Source organism: Uloborus diversus, chromosome 2 (assembly GCF_026930045.1).
Source record: "Uloborus diversus isolate 005 chromosome 2, Udiv.v.3.1, whole genome shotgun sequence".
Classification (NCBI taxonomy): Eukaryota; Metazoa; Arthropoda; class Arachnida; order Araneae; family Uloboridae; genus Uloborus; species Uloborus diversus.
In genome coordinates, this window is record NC_072732.1 from 80,670,384 (window position 1) to 80,691,670 (window position 21,287).

The 21,287-nt window shown below is 31.0% G+C and overlaps 1 protein-coding gene across 1 annotated transcript in view; it reads left to right on the plus strand.

Moving 5' to 3' along the window:
* The window catches only part of LOC129216377 (proteasome activator complex subunit 4-like), a 119,294-nt gene that overhangs the window by 17,203 nt on the left and 80,804 nt on the right, over positions 1 to 21,287 (plus strand). Inside the window, 12 exon segments of the mRNA XM_054850592.1 lie at positions 3,166 to 3,237; positions 3,322 to 3,337; positions 3,455 to 3,501; positions 5,844 to 5,993; positions 9,240 to 9,303; positions 10,985 to 11,059; positions 11,392 to 11,454; positions 11,456 to 11,512; positions 14,487 to 14,576; positions 14,695 to 14,753; positions 18,466 to 18,672; positions 20,068 to 20,254. Coding sequence (XP_054706567.1) covers positions 3,166 to 3,237; positions 3,322 to 3,337; positions 3,455 to 3,501; positions 5,844 to 5,993; positions 9,240 to 9,303; positions 10,985 to 11,059; positions 11,392 to 11,454; positions 11,456 to 11,512; positions 14,487 to 14,576; positions 14,695 to 14,753; positions 18,466 to 18,672; positions 20,068 to 20,254 — 1,087 coding nt within the window.

Consider the following 21,287-nt stretch of genomic DNA (forward strand, 5'->3'; position numbering starts at 1 on the left):
AAACGAAAACTGGCAACCAGAAATACAAATACAAATACAAATGTGACGACCAGCAACAGGCTCTGGGCCCAGCTAGGCTGGTCCTAGTCAATTAATTAGTCCCCAATGAAGATCAATGGCCCTCTTAAAGCTATCCACTCCTTTGCTCATTACCGCCTCTTCCGGTAAGCTATTCCAAGTGCCCACGACCCTGCTAAAGTAGTAGTTTTTCCTGATTTCCAAGTTAGCCTGAGATTTAAATAGCTTAAAACAATGACCCCTTGTCCTGCTTTCCCCGCAAAAATTTAATCCATTTACATCTTTCATTTTGATAAATTTAAATAACTGAATCATGTCCCCTCTGACTCTCCTTTGCTCCAGGCTATACATGTTAAGCTTATTAAGTCTGGTATCATAATCTAAATCTGAGAGTCCCCTTACTAATTAGTTACCCTTCTTTGAACCCTTTCCAATATAAAAATATCTTTCTTCAGATAAGGCGACCAAAACTGAACAGCATACTCCAAATGAGGTCTTACTAAACTCCTATATAAAGGCAGAAGAACTTTCTTAGATTTGTTTGAAATAGATCTATTGATGAACCCAAGCATTTTGTTGGCTTTGTTACTAGCAATACTGCACTGTTGACTAAACTTGAAGTCCTGATTTATAAAGATACCCAGATCCATAACATTTTCTGCCTGATTTATGACTGAACCCTGTAAATGATATTTCATACGCTTATTTCCATGACCAAAGTGTAGCACTTGACATTTCCCTACATTAACTGCCATACCCCATTTATCTGCCCACTTAGTAATATGATCTAAATCCTCTTGCAGCTGTTTTACTTGTTCTTCATTTTCGAAAATCCCCATAACTTTTACATCGTCAGCAAAACAATTCATGCTTCCAGAAATATTTTCATTGATGTCATTCATAAATATAATAAACAAAAGAGGCCCTAAAACTGATCCCTGAGGAACCCCACTTAAAACATCACTCCAATTAGAATGATTTCCTCTCATAACTACTCTTTGCTTCCTACCAGAAAGCCAATTTCTAACCCAAAGTAAAGTTTTTCCTCCTATTCCAATGTCAGCTAACTTGCTGAGAAGAGCAACATGCGGTACCTTGTCAAAAGCTTTTTGAAAATCAATATAAACAACATCCACACATTTTTTGTTATTTAAAGCTGAGGTAACCTTGTCGTAGAAATGCAATAAATTAGTAGTACAGGATTTACCTTTCCTGAAACCATACTGCAAACTAGTCAACAGACCATTTGTCTCTAAGAACTTCATGATCTTAATTTTGATCAAAGTTTCGAAAATCTTACAAATCACCGAAGTCAAACTTACAGGTCTATAATTCCCAGCAATACCTTTAGACCCCTTCTTGAAGAGTGGCGTTATGTTAGCCAGCTTCCAGTCCTCTGGCACCGTCCCCGAGTTATAAGAAGCATTGAAAATATTCAAAATAACATCCACTAATTCCTCTGCACATTCAACTAAAATTTTTGGATAAATATTATCTGGTCCCGGAGCTTTAGTTGCTTTAATCTTTTTCAAATGAAATAAAACCTCCTCCCTGGAAAATACAAAATCCTCAAGCTGTATAATAGCTTGTCTTGTTAGACCAAGTTAGAAAATACAAAGACCCACTAATTTAAAAATAAGAGTTGTTATAAACAATAAAACTTAATCATTTTACATAACTTAATTTAAATCTGTTTTGCACAACAAGGAAAAACTTAATCCACTTTTCTTTTCTGTACTAAGAACAAAACGCATTCTATAAGAAAAAATATCTGCGCTTTTCTGTTGCAATAAAGTTTGTCTGAGCAACAACAACAAAACAAAATGTAAAATAAAATAAATAGAATCATTCTATTTATTTTATTTCATATTTTGTTTCAACTACATGTTTCATTTATCGTTTGCCAAATGTAGCTTATTTTTAATCCTAATGTTATTTTCTTACAATGCATTGGAAAAAAAATAATATTCACCTTTTTGCTTTTAGAACATTGATGAGAAAAATCAAGTATGTATTTAAAAGTTGAAAGTTAGTGTTGTATGGCGAAACCAAACTTTTGAGCCCAAGACATACAATTTTTCATGAAAGTTTCAGAAAAGCAAAGTAAAAACGTATTACAGTTGTTATAATACATTTTTTAACAGTGTATTGAACAAAAATTGAATTCTTTCTTTTAAAATTCGTGTTACATCAAAACCGTGTAGTTATGAATTAAAGTTTTGTACCATGTAGTATCAAAACCGTGTTATAATAATCTCAAATTTTGTACTGTATAATATCGAGACCGTGCTGTAGAAGTACCGTGTTATATGAGGGATGCCTGTATACCTTTGAGCTAAAAATAGTACTTGCAGAATCTTTTCAACTATTAAATATTGCCTCTTGATGACAAGAACCCAAAATACATTTAAACCTATTAACACACTTGTCAATTTGCATATTTCCCCTTAAGAGCTCTCTCGCTGATGTCATAAAATCTTCAAAAACCATGATTTTTCAAAACTTTATAACTCGGTTAATTTTGGTCGTAGAAGAGAGATTTTTTTTTAGTTTTAAATGTTATTGTGTCCAGAATATTTTGCTAAAGATATTTGCTAGGACTGGGGAACTGTATAATAAGTTAGATTTTGTAATTTTTTCAAAATTTGTTTTTTTGACAAAAATTTCACAAATTTTGATTTTTAACAGAATTTAAAGATTTTCTTCAGTTGGAACTATATGCGCATCTCTAACGATTTAGAAATTAGCTATTGGTTCACCAATTGGGTGGACACCCTGTATATTTGTATTTTTTTGCCCTTAACATTTGTTCAAGGCAGTGGCACAGCAAAGGGGGGGGGGGGGGGACACCCTCCAGAGCCATTGGTTTTAACATAAATGCAAATTCTAATATGGTAGTTTATGCATATGAAAGGGCTGTTTTGATCAAAAAATACCCTTCAAAGGGTATTTTTGATCAAAAAAATCCCCTCCAGAAGGTACTTTTAATTGAAAAAAAAAAAAACGCCAGAAGATATTTCTGGCTGCACTAGTCGTTCAAGGAGGGGGGTGGAAGCTTAGAATACATTTAAGTCATTTTATTGCATTTAAGTATTTTTATCATTTGCTTTTGAATTTATTTTTAATAAGTGCTTTGTTGATTTTCAGAAAATCTGATTTGCTGTCTCGAGATGATTTGGTTTTACCATGGCGTACATTATATCAACTCTTTGAACGTTTGTTTTTTCACCAAACGAAGCTCATGAAATGATTTACATGCCACCGTAAGCTGTTTTTATAAATATCTTTAGTTGATATAAATAGATATCTCTCTTTATCTGTCTGTCTACATTCTAATCAAATGGAACAATACAATTTGATGAACAGACATTAAAATTTTTAATTTCCTTTTCCCTTCCAAGTTAATAATTATGATTTCCTTTCTTCCATTTGCCAGGAAAACATTGAATACCATCTCAAATCTCTTATTCGATCTTGTAGATTGTAAGTATGAGGACCAATTTTCTATAATCTATGTATGTACTTATTATACTCCAGCACAAGGGATTGATGTTTTATTGGAAAATTAATTGAATTATTTCTTAAAACACAAGGAAAGATACATATACATACAAAGCTCTGTTTATATTTTCTTAACTGGCTTTTATATTTGCATCAAGGAAAATTGTTTTTTGGTTTGAAAATTTTTAGTTTATATTTGTAGCCGTGGGATAGGGCCAGACTACGCAATCGGGCAGTCAGGTGATTGCCCAAAGGGCTGGTGGGTCGCGGGGCTGGTTGCCATTTATGGATAATGTTGCCTTGAAAGTTATTGAAGATCTGAAGCTATGTCGAAGTTGGGTAACAAGTAGCCAACCATTTGAGGTTGTGGCCTGCCTGGAGAAAATAAAAGGTGAATCATATTTAACAAATCAATGAGATTTGTTTAAACAATAACTATATGTGAACATTATTAAAATATTTGAAATTTAACTTCAATTCAAAACAGGAGAGTTTTGCATTGGTCTTACCAGCAACCAAAACATCTTCCATTAGAATCATTCCTAACATTAGAAAGAACACCTTCGGGTAGCATCCTAGATCTTTGGAGGTTCACTTAAACAAAACTTAACACAATTTTAGGAGAATCAACTGGTTTTCAACACCGGACATCATCAGTAAGTAAGATCGTCCAATTCTTGTAGTAGCGTCTCACAAGTAGATGGGAAAACAACTACAGAACCGTGCACCAACACCAACTTCCGAGAACCATCCAGCACAATATTTACTGGTAGGGTGGTAGGGATCTCATCCACAATCGAGCTGTTAAAGACAAATTCAAGCGTACTATCATAATCAAAGATAATCTGCACCCATGTTTTTAAAAGTTCAATTTTGAAACATTATTGGGTGTTGGCCTTTCAACTCCCCCCCCCCCCCCAACACTACTGACTATTGCTTAAACCGGTCTTGATTAAACTACAATTTTGGAAATTTTTTTTCGTTTAAGAGACCCCCCAAACTCCTTACATCTGAAAGATTATTACACTTATGATAAGGTGATAAAGTTATATTTTGCTAACGCTTCAATCTTGTAATGACACCACCCTTCAAAACCAGAAGCTCAAATCTTTCCCTCTCTCTCTTGTTAAAATGAGTTTCAAATTGAGGGGCCGCCAAACTCATGCACTACCTAAATTTTTGACCTTGCAACCACCAAACATTTGTACAGAGTAAAAAAAAAAAAAAAAAACACACACAGCATATCTGCAATGCGACTGTTTGAAAAAAGGTTGTGGTTTGTTTTTGCAAAAAGATTATATAAGCAGTGCAATGCAACTGCTTAATACAACATATGTGTTTATATTAATTTTTACAAAAAGTTTACAGAATTTCACTCTGTAATAAACTATGTTACATATTTAAATGTTGTCAAATATGTCCAAGGACGGATACAAGGGAGGGGCAATGGGGGAAATCTCCCCTCCCTCGAGGGACCTTTCACCGTCAATGTTTTTCCGAATTGAGGTCCTAAAACAAAAGTATAGATCATCTTTGATTTTATGTTTAAAAAAGGAATCTGGTTCGAATCTCCCTCTCAGAAACTTTTGGGAATTGAAGTTCTGAAAATGCAATTTTAGACAATCTTTATTGGTTTTAGGAGGAGGAGTTTGGAGGCCTTCCCCTGGGCATTTCTCGAAATGTAAGCCTGAAAGATGCGATTGTAGACATCTTATGTGTAGGCAGGAATGGGTTCCCCGACTTTCCTCCGGTAATTTTTCGGAACTGAATTCCAAAAAAACGCAATTTTAGGCAGCTTTCAATGATGTTAGAGGGAGTGCGTTTCTATACATTCTACGAGAATTATTATAAAATTGATTTTTTAAAACGCAATTTTAAAAATATTCCATCAATTGAAAATGAAAATAATAAGTTCGGGAACCACCTTGGCCAAATCTCAATATTTTAGTTGTTTAAAATAAAAATGATGCGGCATCACTCCGCCCCCCTAAAGCAGGTGTAAATCTTCAAGATAATGAGAGAGAAAGGGAAAAAAATTTTCTCCTTGAAAATTTTCTGGATCCATCCTTGAATATGTCATAGGTTCTTCATTCTTTCATTAATGTTTAGTTATCCTCAGGTTATTCACAAAACTCTTGATTACTTTTTAATTGTGTTTTAATATTTATCATTTTAAAACTATTATAAATTTTCTACCTTTTTTTGTACTATGAATCAAATTATTTTTAAATTTCTTGAAAATGTTCTCTTTTTTTTTGTCCTTTTTTAGAAAATTAAAATACGAGTATATGTATTCTGTGCATAAAGTGTAAAATATTTTATAGATATTTTTCTGTGGATTCAACCCAAGAAATTCTTGATGAATTTAGACCATATATGTGTCCATTTGATAGTGGATTTGCCAGAGTAGTAAATTATTTTGAATCCCTTTTATGCACCACTTTGCCACCCTCTGAGCATGATAAAGGTTTTAGGTACGTATCTTTTAGTTTTTTGTCCAAAATTTCTTTCCTTTTTTGTAAGTAATTTTGAAATAAGAAAGATATTCATATGTTTTCTAAAGTTTCCCAATGCTCAGAAAAAACTGAAGTTTAAAAAAAAGTGTCTGTGTGTTTTACTTTTACTATTATTCAGAAATATTGCAGGAAAATGATTGATTAAAAAAATTTCGTTAAAGGTGGTGCACTTTTGTGGGCTACAATAGCAAAACTACTGTAGTCACTACTTTTTTGCGTAGTTTGTAGTGTAGTGCGCTAATTTAAGAAAAGTAGTGTAGTGAGTAGTGTAATGCAAAAAGATGGTAGTTGTAGCGATTAATGGCAACTACTTTAAACATTAGTTTATTTAACAAACAATGTTCAAGCAAATCTGACTGGTGTGAATCTTAAGAGAGTATGTCAACGGACGAATCATATGTAATAAAGCTCATAATCTGGGTTCCAGATAAAGTGCGAGACCATAAGATTCGTGCTCTTGAAAAGCAATCTCACTTAGAAAATATTTCAATGCGGGACTTTCTAGCAATTTGTCATGTCTATTTAATTGAATGATGAGATTTAAAAAAAAAAAAAAAAAACTCTCTAATTTCAACAGAAAGGGTAAGATTTTCTCACCTACATTTTTTCCTGTAACGGAAACCCTGCTCGTAAGAATCGGGGAGTATCAGGAAAAAAGACCTGAAAAATTTTAACAAAGTCATATGTGTCCATTAAATTATCTTTTTAATGAAGAATCATTTGAGATTCCCCCCCCCCCCCCAAATCTTGGTTATTTAAAAGTATCAAAATCTCTACTTAATTTTCATGCGTTCCACATAAGTTCCTAAAATATTAAATTTTAAAAAATTCATTAGGGTAACCACTTCTGTTTTACTTATTGTTTGGTTTTCAAAAAGAAAAGAAAATGTGTTTACTTTCTAAATAAAATTTACATATTATTAAACTTTTTTGCTTCCAAAGTTTATTATGCTGTATTTATTTAAAATTAATTTTAGATTTTGTTTTGTAAAAAATACTCTAAATGTTCTAAAATGTTTATTTTGCAATTTTTAAGTGATGTTAATAGAGGTTTTTTGGAAATACTTAAATAATTTTGTATTTGGAAATAAATTTAACTTTGTGCGATATAATTTGCAGTGGGAATTATGCTGAGAAAATTTTATAAATTTTATTACTTCATTGATGTAACAAATATGCATTTAATTGTATTTATTTTATTTTCGTTTTTCTAAATTTTGATTTTTCATACCATTGTCTGAAAAAAAAAAATTGTTTGTGCTTTGTTTTTCTGAAAGTACTTCAATAACGTGGTAAGAAAAGTGATGACTCTTTGGAAATGCAAAAATCGGCTATTTAGCATTTTCTTGTCAAAATCAAAAATTTTCATGTTTTTTATTGTTAGTTTTTTTAAATATAAAGAACTTTTATGTTGTGACTCTATTTCAGCATCAGTAAATGAATTTTCCCTCAAAGTGGTCAGAATGACACCTGCAAATACTTCTTAAGTTTGTGTTTTTAGAAGAAAATACAATTTTCTTAAACTCTTAATTATTACACAGCACGATGATTTAGGAAGTCAAGGAAGGATTAAGCTATTTATTAAGAAAAAAAAAGAGGAGCAGTTACCAAAAAAAGTTTGCTTGGGGTCAAAATGACCCTGTTAAAGTCAAGACTTTAACACTTGTGTGAAATAGAAGTTTCTCATTTGCATGAACAGATGGCAGCACTAAACTGAATGTAACGCTGGTGTAATCGAAGTTAAATGCGAAGGCGGTGCTTTCGACCTGGCACATATGAATTGAACCAATCCAATTCAAGAAAACGCTAGCGTTACTTGCCATTTTCTTTTCCAAAATGATGATGTATTGCTAAGATTTTCAGTTAGCGTGCCGGCAAGTGAGGAAGATGTTGAAAGAATAAGTGTTCAAGATTCCCTATTAGGAATAGGGGTCGGGCAAAAAGGAAAAGAAAAAACGGAAATAGTTTTTAAAACGAATTACTTTAATGATATTTTAATCAAGATACATATTTGTATGAAAAAGGAATCATGTAAAAAACGGATCCATTTGAATTACAATAAAGCCATCCATCATCCATTTTTTTTTTGTGAAGAGCTTTGTTGAACTTTATACAGCTTCAAAGTGTGAGATTTGCGATATGAAACTCTATATATATTCAAGACCTGTGAACTGATACCACCTTACCAGACGTTAATTTGATTGGAACACATTGAACCAAGACTCAATGATGTTTTCCCTTGCCGAAATTTACTTAATTAGCCCAGCCTAATATCTCCTACGAAAGACGGTGATATTCAACATGTGTGCGCATTTGATATTGCTTCGGACGTGAACTGCCACTCCGAAAAAAAAAATCACCAGTGATCAGCCAAATATAGTTCATCAATCAATAGATGGGAACATCGATCTCCACTATAAAAAATAGAATTAAAAAATCAATGCAAAAAGTAAAAATCTAGAATTTAATGCGTTTTTTCTTCCCAATCGAATACTTGTTAAATAATTGTCGCCAAATGGAAGGTTGTATTTCTTTCATGGTAAAATTGTGTTCCTATCTTGTATAAAGTTTAATTAATGGCTTTATATAATTGATCTCCTAATTGGAAAATGAATTTCCATTATGGTAACTAATTTGTTTTTGCACTTTATAATGGTTTGAAGGTTTTCTGACATGAATCGTAACATTTGCACAAGTAAGGGATTAAATCCCATTTAACATATTGATAATTTTTTACACACAATGTACTAATCTATTTTAATTAATTTTTGCCAACGATCCTTTTATGGACCCCTCGTAATTCTAGTGTTAATCATTTTACATTTATCCTAAAGTCATTTTTATCATTTGTTAATAGTATTATAAGTAATAATGTGGCCTAGTGAGTTTTTTTTTTTTTTTTTTTTTTTTTTAACTTATCATCCCTAATAAAGACACAAGTTCTCATTTTAGTTTTCTGTCTTTCATATAGTTTGACTATATTAGGTGAATAATTTTGTACTTAAATTATAAATCATAGCAAATTGTTAATTAAAGTGAAACGGAGTTTAATATTTAATACTTAATTTTAAGAAATAATGTATTATATAGTTGTGAATTTATAATTAAATTATCTATGGAATTCTCTACCTATGGATATCTTTTTTGACAATCTTATAAAAGATGTTTTGTTTAGTTAGCCAAATTATTCTTCTTTCTTATTAGACTATGGTTTGATGAACTCATGACTATGTGGCAACAGTGGCACAACATTCCTGGTTGGGAAAATGTGAGTGAAATTTTATTGTTAGTGACTCTCTTGCTAAAATTGACACAGTATACCATGTCTGAATTTATATGTCGCTATTTTCATAGTTTTAAATGTTCTACCATGTGTAGAGTAGCACTTTGCATACAATTCATCTGTGATCTTAAATTCTTTAATAAAGTTAGACCCAAAGAGCGAAATTCAAACTTTACATTTCAATTTTTCAATATGCATTTTTTTTTTTGGAAAGCTGATTTTTTTTTTTTTAATTTTATTTTATGAAAGTTGATTTTTTTTAATCATAAAAAACAAACAAAATCTCTAGTCTTTGAGCTTTGTTTTAAAATACTTTTATGGACTAAAAAAGGTCAGGCATTTCAAGTTTGTTAACTTTCTAAAATAGCCGTTTTGATTTGAATGTATTGACCATTAACACAATTATTTGTATTCTAAAATCCCAGGATCCATCTGAGCAAGCTGTTTGAAAGTGAGAAAATTTTGAAACTAGAGTGAGAAAAGCAACCTCAGTACCCCCCCCCCCCATCGCATAAGAAAGGAGTAAGGAGCAAGTGAAAGCAAAAAATGTTTTGAGAGGTTACCCTAACAGCAATAAAGAGGCATGGCTTTGTCCACAACATTTTAGCAGGATTTTATTTAATGGTTTAAAATTATTTTTGTAAAAATTCTGTTTTTTTTTTAATTGTACTGTACATTTTGTGAAATTTGGTGATTTTCCTTTGAAATAAGTTGATAAATGAACTGACATTAACTCAGAAATATGTGGAAATATTAAACTAGAATGACAGATTGCATTGAAATAGTTATGTTCCGAAAAATTTGAAGTTGAAAAGGGCTGTTTTCATGAGAAGAATGGCAATTATATTAAGGCTATCAGGAATTTCTTTTGCTATCATTAATTTCATGAAGTGTCCACATGAAGTAGTGAATTTTGTGGATTTGGATCCTAAGGTGAAACCAGTCTCTGCTAAAATTGATTGTAGTACAAAATTGCAGGTCCATAACAAAGTTGGTAGAAATGAAATTTATGCTCAAAATAGCAGTGTTTGTTTTTCTTGATATTTGTTATATGCATTATCCTAAAATTTTATCCAAATTGTGTCCTAATTTTTTCTAAAACTCCTCTCTGATTCCTATGTGTATAATGTTATTACTATTGAATCATAGTAAACTCCCGATTATCTGAGGAATTGGGTGGCACAAGTGTTGGGAATAAACCACAAAAAGGATAAAATGAAGGACAACAAAGGAAAAAACTTTTCTTCCTCAAAAATGTGGCTGTATTGACACATGGTACTTTGTGCAGTGAAAATATATGCAGTACAGTAAAAATGTTTTGTGTTTTTGCACAACAGAACTTAACATCACTAAAAAAAAAGTGCATGTAGGATGAAGAAAGCGCAAAAAATAAATAACTATAAAACAAAAACTATAAGTTTAACTTTTCGGAGGGGGTAAAAACAGCAATGGGTTTTTGCTTCTTGCTGCAAAAATACATGTTCCTTATTGTTGATTGACTTGCGGATAATCAGAAGTTTATTGTATAGATAATGTTTTACAATCACTCTAGAACTTATTACTTTTAATGAAATACTTTTAATGAAAGATACTTTGATGATTAAAACTGAAAATAAGTTTTAAAAACATATGCATTGTTTTCATAACTTTGAATTTTTTATTTCAGGGTTTTTTGTGGTTGTTTTCACGTGTTGCCAAAGATAATATTGGATATATTAATTGGGAACCATATATGCCAATGGTAATGAGTATTTTTCAATGCATTTTATTTACTTTGTTGCTCATGCAAAGCACTTGAATTAACATTTAAATACATTATGTAGATTATTTTGTATAAGTCTAATATCTTTTTATTGTTTATGGCCTTATCTATCCCATACAGATGCATTTTCTACATAAAAAATATAGCTGTGTCATTTTTCTAATCCAAGATACTTAAATCCTTTTTTGCTGTTTCTCAAATGCATATTTTTATTCACGTACAATTGGGTTTGAAAGCATTTACCTGCTATTAATGTGATTTTTATGCATTATCTGATTTTTTTTGCTCATCTTTATTTGTGTGACTTTTAGATTTTTACAAGACTTTTAAGGAGCTTTAATTTGCCTGGGAGATCTAATCAAGTGCAAGTTTTGTCGTGTTGGTTGTGCATTTGATACAACTGCAGTCGCTACCTTGATTGCTTCTATGCTGGTAAATAAGTTGGTTTTTTTTTAAAACCTGAATGACGTATGTTGTCTTTATGATGCGTTTTTTTTCCTCATTTTATTTTTGTCTTGAAATAAGTTCAGGTGAAAATGTATAAAATTAAACTAAATCTGTATGAATAAGAATAAAACTGCTGCATTTCTCTTTAATATTTATGATTATACAAAGATTAAATACAGTTAATAGCTAAAAATAGCTAAAAATATGAAAGTTTTGTTTTGTTTAGATAATTAAATGATTAATTAATGAATATACATATAGTTCAATTAAAATGTTTGTGGTCTATTGAAAAATTTCCTTTTTTATAAATACTTTCTAGTAGAGATGGAACAAAGCTTTGGTCGGGCTGAATCATGAACTGTGATTTGGCCACTTCAGCCTGAAGCATGTTATGTACCGAATTTTCTTTTAGAATTCTTATTATTTAATAACTGCCTTTTAAATTCAAAATCATGCCTCATGATAAATCATAACAGAAATGTATATTTAATATTAAAATTTGTGTGTTCTGATCCCTTGGAACCAGAATTCATACAACAATAAATGATGTGTTTATTAACAATATATTCTATTAAAGATTATATTACGTTATATTTATAGTTTATAATTCTATTAAAATACTTAAGTTTTAAAATGATGCTATATAAATATACTGCATTAAACATTCTTCAAATATTTCTAGCTTCGAAACTTATAACAATAGTTATAAGTTTCTGTTAAAATGTCTGATGTTATTTATATATACAAAGGCGGATATGCGACTAATGGGCATCCTTAAGTAATTTGTTTTAAAGTTATACTTTATTAAATAGTTATAAGTATAATATTTCAGTTTTTTAAATAGATGCATTAATCTGTCAACATATTTTTACTTATTTTGTATTCATTGATCAAGATTATCTACAATAAACCAGGATTGTAAAACATGCAGATATAATATCAGAGATGAAAGATAACAAAGTGCTTTAAAAAGAAATTTTTTTTAAACTGAATTTCATATCTGAAATCGTAATTTAGGGTGAACTTCTAGAATTGTTGTCCAAATAAATTTTATTTCTCAACAGTTTGACCCCAAGTGGACTTGTTTTGCTAACTGCTACTCCGTATTTTCATAAAAAGCTTAATCTTTCCTTGACTTTATCTAAATCATTGTGCTTTGTAATAATTTTAAGGTTTCAATTGTTTTTTTTTTTGTACACCCGAACAATAGAATTATACATAAAAGCTTGAGATGGTGTCATTCTAACCCCTTTAAGAACAAAAGAAATCCAAATACCTTTATTGATGCTGAAATAGAGCAGATATTCAAAAATGCTTACTTGAAACATATCACTGCAAGAATTTGAAGCATTCATAATGTTTTTGTACACAAAAAGGAGCATTAGCCACTAGTTTCTGAAATGCAACCAAAAAAGCGCTGGTTATTTTGAGGGCATTTTAAACTCTTTTGAAATACTTCACTACATATAATTAAAAGCTCTATATTCTTTACAAAAAACTGCATTTAATATAAATATGTTTATTTTTAACAAATTTTCACAACTATATCACATTATGCAGGGAACTATGCAGATTTCTTCTCAGAAAACCAAAATGACTCCTGCTGTATTTCTAAGTATACAAAGACCGTCGTACTTCTAGTGTTAAGCTAAACAGATTTCAGAGCCTCTGTGAACTATGTATTGCAGTAGACCCTTGTTTTATGCGGGTTTATTTTATGCGGTTTTGATTATACACGGTTTAAGATTTGAATATTTTATTTTATTTTAAGTGGATGAGTTTCGATTAACATGGATGCGGCATTGCAAACAGATAAAATTTTCATCGCTCTCAAAATCCCGAGATTGCAGATAACAAGTAATAAACTGCATTTTGACGTACTAACAAGCGAACTTGGGTAACTGGAGGCATTTTTTGCAACTTCTTCCAGAGCTCTTTCCAAAAGTAAAGTTATTAAACTCACACAATTCAGAGTTCATACAAAGAACTTTGCAAAGTGACAAAGGAGAGCAAATCCAATGAGGAAATCGACATCGATGGCACACCAACCAAAAGCTTTCACTCTAAAAATTTTGAGCCATTCCTAGACAAAGGCAAATGTTCTTTCTGATTTATTAGTGAAGGAAGATCCCATTATAGAAATTAAGCAAGTGATCTTGGAAGCGTTAATGCCCCACAAAGAACTACAGATAATTTTTTTTTATTATTGTATGCCAAAAGAAGAACGGAAAGAGTTCTTTTTTATAAGCACTTAGTTAATTCGTTTTTTTTATGTTCATTGTGCTTATATCCTGGAATAAGTACAGATTAAACTTATTATGCAAATTTTTCTATCATGAGAATGGATTTTGTTTTTTCATCTACAGGACCTAACCTCTATGTTAACACTATTATTAAGTCTCAATTTATGCGGTTTTGCTTTACGCAGCATTTCCGTGGAACGTAACCCCGCGTAAAATGAGGGTCTACTGTACGTTAAAAACCCAACTATTGGATAAACTACTTTGGATTATTCTTTTCCAATAGAGTGTTTAAAAGGAAGTTGTAAAACTGCCTAGTATTGGCAACAATGACATAGCAGTTGATGGCAATTAATTGCTAAAGTTGTCTGGAATCTAAAATTCCAAAAAATCGTTTGCGTAAATATTTTGTAGGGTTGTTACTGATAAATTTCCGAACTCTCATTCCAAATAATTAGAGATTAAAAGAGTATGTTTAATATTTTTTCTATGAATCTATTTTAATTGGATGAAATATTTGCATTGATTTAAAGAATTAAAAGTCATCTGCCCCACTGGCCAAGAGGTTGTTGTAATGTAGGCACATTTTACTAGAGAAGATGTTAAGCATATGAAAAAAAAAATGTATAAAATTTCTTGTTATTTCATTTTTATTTTATAAATAATATTCTTATCTGTTCCAAGAAGAAGCATTTATTGTTTCATTAAATACATTTTAGGGATCTGGAAGCAGCTGTCAATTACACATCAGTCGCCTTTTTAAGGCTTTAGAATCATTTTATCATCCTTCTAATCATGGAAGGTGGCTGGTAAGTCATTATCTACGTTTATGTAAACCTTTTTCTTTGTTTAATATTTGTTATTTACAATAACAATGCTTATTTCTTTTTTTTTCTTTGATATTCTAAAATTATTATTGTAATACAGGGGAAAATGCAAAGACTTCTTCAAAAACTCCCTGTTGCTGTCATTAAAAGAATACGCAGGTATTTATTTTTGTGTTATTAAGCCTTTTCTTTCCATTTTTCATGGTTAATATATTTGCTTTACACTGATATAAGTGAGCTGGGGTTTAGTTTAAATAACTTGACTCATGTGTAATTAGTGATGTGGATTGGGCAAATTCCCAGCATGTAGGTAAATATTTTTTGGGTATTTGCTGGGTACTGACCTAAGGCCTGGGTAAATACCCAAAACTGGGTATTTTACAAAAAAATGCAAAAAGTGAATGGGATTTTTTTTTAAAATCTAAATATGAAATAATTGGTAAAACTGATACATACATAGGTATTACACAGTTTATAATATTTTTTTATTGAAAGACTTGATGAAATTATGAAAGAAACATCGTGAACTGAAGAATCTTTCTTTTCAATGTCATAATTGGAGAAGTATAAGCAATTTAATGATGAACTTCAGGATTTCAAAATCACAACCTAGGTTAGTCATGTCCAAAATGAAAAAAAAAAAAAAAGCATGAGGGGTGTTTGGAAGAATAAACTGGGAAGTTATTAAGACACTATGATGTTATTTATTTATTTTATTGCTGTTTAAGTGATAACGTGGCAAATATAGAAACAGTTTTCATATTAATAGGCAAAAAAATCAAGATATTGTTTTCTGTTGCCTTGCTCATTTGCATTTGTTCCTCGGTATTTCATGATGAAAATTTATTCAAACTATTTTTTTTTAATACATGCAATTAGTGATGTAGGGTGGGAAGCTAAATATTTTTTTGGGGTATTTATCCGAAGGCAGGGTAAATCCCCTTGTAATTGCGCGTTTTGCAAAAACAATTTAGGTGTCCTCAAAAGGTGATGATTTTCTTTTTAAAACATAAACCGCAGAATGAAAGATTAAAAATATAAAAATATAAAAATTTATATATTATAGTTTTTTTAATTAAAGGCTTAGTGAAATTATATCAAAACATCTGTCAGAATTTAGAATGAACTATTCTGAAACTTCAAGAGGATGGCATGATAATATAATTTTTTATGGGGTAAAGCAAAAGGACTTAAGTTTACTTTTGTCACATAGATGGCGCCAGCGCAGCTTATCAAATTTGATTTTTCATAAAGTCATGCTACTAGTTAGTTTTGGTTTTGCTTTGTGATCAATTTGTCACTCACTTTGTATTTGTACTGGTAAAACTTTAAATTTTGCTTTGAAAAGTGAAAAACAAAAAAGAAAGATGGAAAAGAAAAATGACCTACTTAGAACTTTTTTAATCTTAAGAAAGATAAGATTGTACAGTGTAAGTACTGTAATATACTGGGGTATGGCAGTTAATGTAGGGAAATATCAAGTGCTACCCTTAGGTCATGGAAATAAGTGTACAAGTTATTATTTACAGGGTTCAGCCATTAGTCAGACAGAAGACGTTATTGATCTGGGTATCTGAATGAATCAGGATTTCAAGTTTAGTCAACAGTGCAGCATTGCAAGTAACAAAGCCAACAGAATGCTTGGGTTTATCAATAGATCTATTTCAAACAAATCTAAGAAGGTTCTTCTGCCATTATATAGGAGTTTAGTAAACCCTCATTTGGAGTATGCTGTTCAGTTTTGGTCTCCTTATCTCAGGAAGGATATTTCTGTGTTGGAAAGGGTTCAAAGAAGGGTGACTAGACTAGTAAGAGGACTTTTATATTTAGACTATGATAACAGACTTAATAGGCTTAATATGTATAGCCTGGAGGAAAAGAGAGCCAGAGGGGACATGATTCCGTTGTTTAAATTTATCAAAATGAAAAATGTTAATGGGTTAAATTTTCTTACAGAAAACAAGCAAGGAGCATTGTTTTAAGCTATTCAATTCTCATGCTAACCCTGAAATTAGAAAAACTACTTCTTTAGTAGGGTTGTGGGCACTTGGAATAGCTTACCGGAAGAGGTGGTAATGAGCAACGGGGTGAATAGCTTTAAGAGGGCCACTGTTCTTTATTTGGGACTTATAAACTGACTAGGATCAGTCAAGCTGGGCCCAGAGCCTGTTGCTGGTCGTCACGTTTGTTTATTATTGGGTTATAAAAGACTAGGAGCTTAGAAAAATGTTTGCTTTTTTTTATAACTAGTTAAGCTTTTTACTTTTTGTAGAATGGCTTTTTATACCTGAAATTTGGCTATCAACGTAGATTAGGCATATCCAACACATTTAATGTGAATATCATATTAGATCGCTACGTTGTTTCACATGTGGGGACTCCAGGTCAGTGGGACTGGCAGCAGTAATCGGCAGAGAACACGCTCGCGCTACTCAACTCGGCTCTGCGGAGACGCGAGCAAAGGTAACGTGTTCAGTCGAAGTGTAGTTCTCTTGGAGAGTGTGCAGCGTGTGTTCGCTCAACAGCAACCTTTTCTAAATGTTACTTTTAAACCTTTTAAATCTTTAATCTTTTAGTAGGCTTTTGCTCGTTTTACTGTTTACTTAGTTTTAGCAACAATAAATGTTATTTAAAGGATAAGCATCACTCGTCCTTACACACAATAATTCTTTAAATATGTGATCAAAATGCAATTTTTGGGCAAAAATATATTGTTTTATGGTTGGTTATATATATAAATAGTGGAATATATACAGAAAAGTATTTTAGTTGAATATAAATTTTTGAAATAAATACCTGGGTAAATACCCGTTTTGGGTATTTACCCCTAAAAATAAATACCCAGGTATTTTACATCACTATGTGTAATACAAATAATGATAGAAACAATAGTAAAAAACAAGAATAATGAAGAAAAAAACTGCTATTAAATACATTAGTATTTTTCATTATCTTTCTCACATATAGTTTCAAATTAAGTATGTTTCACATGAAATTATCCTTGATTAATGAACAGGTTCTGATTGTTTCTGATTACTGAATAGGAAGAGAATGGTGTGTTTCTCTTCTAAAAATATATGGAGGTTCTAAATTCTTACTTACATTGTTACTTTGTTTAAAATAAAATGAATTAACTGAGTAGTATTCTTTTGTTCTAATTGGCACATACATTATATTTTATTTATTTTCTGGTGAAAACTAGGGAGGATCTACACATGCAATCAGTTTTAAAATCACCCATTACACTACCCCATTCTGTATATGCAATGTCTATCAGAAAAATATCCCACCTTTGGCTGAAGAATAAAAACTGGATGTTCATGGGAGCATTCGAAACCTAAACATCTTCAAATATTCTGTTTGAGACTTCAGACACTTCTCCGAGCTGATCTGTTACTGTTAGAAGCATTCAGAAAAGACCTCTTTTGGAATGAAGTTTGGGTCGACTGTCATTGCAGCATAATCACCAAAAGCCATGAATGGTTTCTTCTTAACTGTCACCCAGTTTCTGGCAAAAATTGTAGCAGTAGGGCTGCTCCAGTGGTTCTATTCTCTTTGCAATAAATAAATTTAAAAAAAAAAAAAAAAACTGAAAAAAAAAAAAAAAAAAAAAAAACCCTGTTTACTATCACTTAAATAAAGCTTGTCAGCAACTGATGCTATAGACAAGGGGGGGGGGGGTGATTCAGCCATGCTCAATGGTTCAAGATCAGTTCATATAAGCAAGCTTTATTCATATCCATCAGGCTTTCACAAAAGGAAATTTGATTAGAAACTTTTCTAACAGATTTTGCAAATACATGTATATATAGTTGTATGACATACATTTATATTATAATACTTCTCAAAGGAAAATATTTTTTTAATGTAGAGAGAGATACACTAAAAAAGTAAACTTCAATGAGATTCCTGAAGAAGCTAAGCTGACCAATGAAGATATCACTGAATTTGTCAAAAGCATTGTTCCAGCTGCCCTATTATCTATGTTTAGCAAACGAGGCTGTTTAGATTCGGCTACTGCTCTTCAAAATTTAGGAGCTCTTCGACCTGAAATAGTTATTCCCCCATTGCTGGAAAGGTAAGGAAATAAGTTTAATATTTGATTCTTAAATATATTTGCACTTAAACATGTACTGAATTTAAAAATAAGTTTTTGGGGCAAAAAAGAGTTTTATTAGGTAAAAACAATTTGTGTGCAAGAATAGTAGAGTAGAGAAACATTGACCAAAGTTTTAGAAAGATTGCTTTTAGTCGCCTTCATTGACAAAAATTCATCAGCAATTCCTTGCTTGGATTGCTGATTAAAGACTAATTACAGTAAAAGATCAACTGCTCAGAAAATGGAAGAAAAGATGGGTTTGCAAATTTACCATGTAATTGATTGCAAGGAAATTAACTCTTTTCTTAGAAAGTGAGTGTAATAATAGTACAAGAAATTAAAAAGTACATTTTTATTGATACTAATTCAGAATGGAACTGTCGAAAATCGAAATCACAAAAACAAACTTTTTAAAAAAGCAAAAACTTTCCATACGTGAGTAGGAGAATGTATGGTTTTCATTCTAAAGTGTTTTTTTTTGTATTCCTATTTATGTTGTAAATTTTCCAGATTTGCATTTTGTGCATTTTAATTAATAAAAATAAGAGTACATTATTTTTCCCTTTTAATTTTTCCCAGTGTGGTAAAACCTATCAAACTGAGTTTTTTAGCCAATTATAAAAAATGTTTTTTTGTAATTATTCATGGTTTGAAAATTTAATATTGAGAGAGCATTCCGAAATGTTCATTGTAAACCCTTTCATTGTTGAGATAAATTTCTGGTTTGTCCTGTGACATTTTCCTACATTCTGCTTTCAACTGATGATTTGGGAACACTTTGAAAGAGTTTAACCATTTGATTCACTTTGTTCTGTAATGCTCAAATTCAAATGTAAGTATTACATTGCCTAATCAATTTCAGAACTAATCCTAGATAAGGGCTAAGGGGTCGACGAAAAACAGAAAAAAATCAGTAAGGAGTTGACAGAATAAAAAAAATATTGAGATCCACTGTTCTAAATGGTTGCAAGAGCTACTTTCAAATTTCTACCATGGGTAATGCTAAATTGAGAGCTGTTTGTCTGTTGTTATCATTATGTTTTATTTTTAATAATAGGCCAGACAAAGGTGGCTTTAGTTACTTGTTTGGTCTGTTTAAGCTTGTTAGTACTTTGGCTAATGCATGAAGCAGGGGTAGAGCCTGTATGAAATAATCCCATGTCTCATGTTGAAAACTGAGCTTCGCTAACAATTTTCTTAGTGCTGTGAAATATTTAAAAGTGATCAGGGAAAGTAACATTTTGTTCCTCAAACTTTCTTCAATGTAAAGCAGGTCTAGTTTTTTTAAGTTATTTTTTTAAATCAGGATTTTTAATTTATATAAAAAAAAAATCTTCTATTAATTTTATGTTCATGTTTCTTTTCTTATTCCAGATTATACTCATCTTTAGAAACTTTGATTGAGCCTCATCGTTTGACAGCTTCTATGCATTGCCTTCTTCCAGTATCAAGAGCTTTAGTTCGAAAAAATAAATATTTTCTTGAAGGGCCAAGTCATGTAATTCCATTGTTAATGGCAGCATTACCTGGAATTGATCCAAATGATATAAAAAAATGCATGGTATTGTTTCACACTTTACTTTATATAATTTTGTCCTATTGAATGACAAATATACTTTTCTTTTCTGTAACTGGCTAGTTATGTATATCTTTGAGCAGGGTTGGCCAGATTGGACCCAATTGGGTTGGACCCAATGGGTTTTTTTTGAAAAAACCCATTTAAAAAAACCCATTATTTAGCCCACTTTTGGGTTTTTAAAATTTTTTTTTAGAAGTTTTTAAAAAAATTGATTAATTAAAATACTTTCACAATTTAAACTTATTTTTTATTTGTTCTTTACCACAGACAATGGACATAAATAATGAATTTTGAGCTTTAATAGTATTTCTTAACTCTTGATGGCATTAAAAAAATACTTCAAAGATTTTAAATAAATATTTTAAACTTTTTTCTTTAACTGGTCAATAAATAACTCAAATTATCTTTACTTATTCCTGTCACGTCTGTTTTTCTCAATATTTGTAGATTGCACAGAGGAAACTACTCTAGCTAAAAGGCTTTTATGTCAATTATTTTCTGCAAACCAACACGTCACAAATCTCAAATAAACAAGGTATATTTTTTAGAAATCAACAGGTTTCTCAAACGGTCAGACAGAAAACAGAATAGGATGTACAGTATTTTCATTATCTTACAAAAAGTTTAATATTTCTTACTCTGTACACAGAAATAGAAAATCAGGCAACATAAAGTTCAAAGAAATGTCTTGATTAAGCTGGAATTCAGTAAAACAGGATTTTTAAACTACTTGAGGTTCTACAGTAGTTTTGCATAACAAAATAAAATACAATAAAGTGTTAAAAAAAAAAAATCGTAGTAATTACAAGCAAACAATAGATTTTATCACTTGAGAAGTAACTTTGCCTTAACTGTTGGTAATCATGGAAACTAAAAAATCTGAAACTTCACCATTCTTGGGTTCTGTCGTCTCTTTTACTTTTCTTCAGAAAACGCCGAATTTTCCAGCTTTTTTTACCCCAAGACGTTTTTTGTGCTTTGTCCATATACTTACGCTACAATATGCTACAAGCAC